A 5000-nucleotide genomic window follows, 5' to 3' on the forward strand; every position below is an offset into this window, starting at 1 on the left:
ACGATGAGTGCGTTTACGTGCGCTCAATAATCCGGTCATAACTGGATTTCTATCCGATTACTCAAATGATCATGTGAACAGCGCACTAAGAATTCTAACGATACGAAAGGAAACTTATTTCCAGCTACTGTCACACCGGGAATTAGTTTATCACTGCAGCACTCGGAGTCTGAACTAAACACACCACTGATGCGGCGATATCAGCACCTTCAGCTGACTTCACGGGACGGTGCTCACAGGAGGGAAACTGACAAAAGCAATAGCGAAGCGGAAACACAGTTCCTCTCAAAACTAGACGTAACGCTGTGATAGGAGAGTGAGAGCCTACAATCACGGAGAAGCTGGAACATTGAGCTACTGCTCCTCTCGCTGAAGGGTGGTGATGAGTACGTGGAATGTGGAGGATAATGGAAGTCGTTCGAAGTTGCTATTGGACCAAAAACTTTAATCTTTGAAACAGAAGAAACATTTATACTTGGATGTCAATGTAAAAAGAAAGTTAGAAGTCATTGCGGAACGTCTCCAGGAGTCCATTTGTTAGGGAACATTCCCACAATTTGTGCGTTTACATCCGATCATAATCAGATTTCTACAGTTATCCAGTTATTCAAATCGTCACGTAAGCACCGAACTCCGATCTAGAAGTCCGGTGAAGAAATCCAATAAAGAGGCTGGATGTTAGCTCAGTAGTCAGATTTCTCAGGGCACGTGAACTCTTACTCTGATTTCTTTCGGATTTCTGAGTCGTCCTGTGTGGGATGGACTGCCGTATCGGAAGTCGCCGCGAGCCGCAGCAAAACACTTTTGGAGCGACGCTGAAACCAAATACATGCTCGACGATATGATGGATTTAAATATTCTTCATCATCTACATGATGTTTGTTCACAGTTTCAGGAAAGACGATTTTTTAAAAAAGCCACAGCATGAAGTTTGAGTTTTATGGTTTACATCACATTGTCTTCTGTGAGTTTATTGGCTGGTTGCAAAACAGAAATCTGATTACTGTCTGACTCATGTAGACATGGTGTTTTCCTATTATCTGATTACCTGAGTGCATGTAAACGTGTTGATCGGATTATGGACAAAATCAGATGTTTTGGAGTTTAATCGGATTATTATTATAATCGGATTATTGATGTAAACGTGTTGATCGGATTAAACAACATCTGATTTTCTGCAGTTATCAGATTATTAAAATAAACGTATTGATCGGATTACTGACAATCATATTTTCTGGAGTTATGGGATTATTAATGTAAACGTGTTGATCGGAATAATGACAAAATCAGATTTTCTGCAGTTATGGGATTATTACATAAACGTATTGATCGGATTACTGACAATCAGATTTTCTGGTTATGGATATTAAATGGGATTATTAAATGCATGGATTAAACGTGTTGATCGGATTACTGACAAAATCAGATTTTCTGCAGTTATTGATTAATGTAAACATGTTGATTGATTACTGACAAATATTAAGTGCATGTAAACACACTCCCTGTTAGGTCAGCTGGCATTTTTAAATGATAAAAATAGTAACCACTGACAAACAGGGGCACAAGGCTTAGCTCAGGATGGGTGTTTGTACCGTTGAGCCAGGCTGGTAGGTATTCGCTCTTCATGCTGTAGTGCTGCTGTCCAAGATTGCGCAGGATGACCGGCTCGTTGCCCAGGAAGTTATTCAGGGTGGCAGAGTACAGCTCCTTCTGCAGACCAGAGGAGAGGTTAGAACCACACACACACACACACACACACACACACACACACACACACACACACACAGCCCCAGTATAAATGATACATTACACAGAACTCTCATACATCCTCTCAGGCATGTGTGTTATGAGATAACATAAATAAATAATAAAAGGGGAAACAGGATGTACACACACACACACACACACACACACACAGTATGCACTATACACTTATATAAGCAGCATGGTGCAAAAGAACCCTTCATCCATTTAATTTCTACTCGACACTGAAAAAGCACAAGTTTTTATTTTTCAGTGTCAGAAAACGAGCAGCTCAACAACTGAATTTAAGATCAATTTATTTATTTAAGCACAACTTCTATCCTTTTCAGGAGACTCACTGTCAGTTTCTCAAAGAATCTGCAGACACGCCCCCAAAGTTCAGTCTTAGAAGTTGGTTTTGTATTTTCTGCTTCTCAAGATACAAATAATCCCAAACACATTCAGTGGTGTCGAGTTCTGGACTCTGGTCAGTCCATCGTTCAGCTTCTTTGTTTGATGTGTCCGTCTCCTTTTCTCAGTGAGGTTCTTCTTGATCAGCTACACGTCCTTTCAGACCCACAGCGCCGAATGGTCTTCTCACAGTGGAAGGATGGACAGAAACACCTGTGGATGTTCTCAGATCTGAAGCAGCTTGATTTTCTCCTCTCTCAGCTTTAAGTGCTGTTTGTCTAATGGGCCGCTTTGGTGTCTACCAGGTCTTCCAGGTGGTTGTGAGGAGGTCCATTTCCTCTGTAGCACTTAATCGTTTTTTTGAACTCCAGTCTTGGAAACTCCCGTCTCATACAAACTAATTTTCCCTCGACTTTTCTCTTCCTTATGCAAGTAGATTATCTTCTATCTAATCTCCTTAGAAACATCTGGACAATGAACAGCTTGTTCTTAACAGATGTTTTTGACTGGATGGGTTGATTCTGACTTTTGCACAGAACTGTACACTGGATGCAAATGACCAGAGGCTAGACAGGCAGGATACGGAAAACACATATACCCCACGTCAGTGATACTGCAGTGCTGCATATGACTCACCCACGATGAGGCCAGTGTGCCCCTTGGCAGGGTCGTAGGGGCACTTTCCTTTCCCGTCCTCCAGGGCGGAGCTGTTCAGAGTGAAATGATCTGAATTCTGCAAGACAGCAGAGGAGAAGGAGTCAGAAATAACGTCATCTTTTCATCTTAACAGGTAGAAGATGGTCCTTTAAGGGCTCTTTAGTAAAGAAAGTGGTTCTATATGGAACCAATGAACACTCAAATAACTCTTGATGATTAAAGGGCTCTCTGCGCAGTGGAATGATTCCTCAGATGGATGGAAAATGTGCAGCAGATGGTTCTGTATAGAACATTTTGAAATCGTAAACCATCTGTTTAAAGAGTGAACAGGTTCATTTCACAGGTACCTTTTCTAACAGCATCTCTGGGCATTTTAAGCCTGTTTGAGCTAGTAATGTTTTATGTACTGCGAAGTCCAGCTTCTGTAAAGATTATAGAGGTTTTTAACTACTATAAAGTGGTCCGTAGTGATAACTGAAGGTTATATCAATCCCGTATGACAGAAAAAAATCCCTCCTCCCCCCTGAAGTTTCGGTTTATGTGGTCATTTTAATGGATGGCTGTAAATTCCCGACTCATCTAGTGTTTTTTTCTGAAACTAAGGGTGTTAATTGGAGGTTTGTCCTCCTTTCCTGCAATAACAGCCTCTACTCTTCTGGGAGGGCGTTACTCTGGGAGGGCGTTACATTCTGGACCATTGCTGTGAGGATTTGTTTGCATTCGGCCACAGGAACATTGGTGAAGATGTTGGATGGTTGGTTCTGGAACTCCAACTGATCCCAAAGGTACTGGATGGAGCTCCATCACTCCTGAGAACACAGATGCTCCACTGCCCAATGCTGAGGGCCTTTACACCCCTCTAGTTGATGTTTGGCATTGGGCATTGGGCAAAGAGCTGCATGCGGCTCTTTTACTGCCCTGTTGCGGCTCTACAGCAGAATCAGATTATTAACCAAAAATAAAATAATCCTCCTTCACAGTAAAATAAAGCTCTGCTGATCGTTCAACACGGTTTAACAGTAAATGGTCTTAACCGCTGGAGTTAATGTAGAACTGCTGATTCACCCTTTAACCCTGAAGGTTGGTGTGCAGACGGCTGGTCACCATAGCAACGCAGACAATCTTGCCTAACTAGTAGCTACCAAAAAGGCAAAGAGAAAGATTTAAGACGAACATCAATAATTCAGAGATGAATGGACTTGTTTGCATGTATAATCACTCCAGCTGGTTTCCTGATACGTTTAATCTGTGTGGCTGCTTCAGAGTGTCACATTCTACTGGTCAATGCTTTTCTGTAGAGACACAAGCTGTGAGGCTGCGATTCACTGGTGTCAGCAGTGGGTGCAGCTGAAATCACTAATTAGAAGAGCTGTCTAGATACTCCTTAATGTCTAGTGTAGCTTAGTAGATGGTTCAGATAAGAAAAGCTATCCTAAACCTCAGGACATGTTTTCCTCTCTCTCTTTCGCTCTCACTTCATTTACATATAGAGTATAGTGGCTATCATCGCCAGTGTTTACTTTAATGTGTTTTTGATTGACAGGCAAACAGCAGCCCACTTACGTGCTTTTTTTATTCAAAAACCTGAATCCTGCGAGATGCACACACACACTCAAACTCACAGCCACCGGCCACCGGCCGCGTCTGCCCACCGCAGCCGAACACCTGCACCCCCCGCACCCACAGCCATCTAAGAACCCCCACCACTGACCCCCCCACCCCACACGCACGACTCTATGCTGCATAAAGTGATACTATCGCTCTCATCCTCACACAGAGATAAGACCACCTCATTTGCATTAGTTAAAGTTCACACTGACACCCATTGAGAGAGAGAGAGAGAGAGAGAGAGAGAGAGAGAATCAAAGATAGAAGAAAGAAAGAGTAAGAATCAAAGAGAGAAATGGAGAGAGAGAGAAAGTAAGGAGAGAAAGAGAAAATCAGAGAGAGAAAGAGACAGAGAATCAAAGAGAGAATAAAGAAAGAGAGGGAGAGTGAGAATCAAAGAGAGGAATTGAGAGAGAGAGAGAGACAAAGAGAGAGAAATAGACAGATTGAGAGAGAGAGAGAGAGATTGAGAGAGAGAGAGATTGAGAGAGGGAGAGATTGAGAGAGGGAGAGTGAGTGAGAGAGAGAGAGAGATTGATAGAGAATAAGAGGGAGAGATTGAGAGAGAGAGGGAGAGAAGG

General features: G+C 42.5%; 1 protein-coding gene across 1 annotated transcript in view; it reads right to left on the reverse strand.

The window, feature by feature from the left end:
- The window catches only part of sema4c (sema domain, immunoglobulin domain (Ig), transmembrane domain (TM) and short cytoplasmic domain, (semaphorin) 4C), a 128357-nt gene that overhangs the window by 29734 nt on the left and 93623 nt on the right, over positions 1-5000 (reverse strand). The window contains exons 6-8 of the mRNA XM_037531769.1: positions 2791-2887; positions 2620-2621; positions 1593-1710 (exon numbers count right to left, since the gene is read on the reverse strand). Coding sequence (XP_037387666.1) covers positions 1593-1710; positions 2620-2621; positions 2791-2887 — 217 coding nt within the window. The remainder of the gene's footprint in view (positions 1-1592; positions 1711-2619; positions 2622-2790; positions 2888-5000) is intronic.

This window comes from Pygocentrus nattereri, chromosome 20 (assembly GCF_015220715.1).
Source record: "Pygocentrus nattereri isolate fPygNat1 chromosome 20, fPygNat1.pri, whole genome shotgun sequence".
NCBI lineage: Eukaryota > Metazoa > Chordata > Actinopteri > Characiformes > Serrasalmidae > Pygocentrus > Pygocentrus nattereri.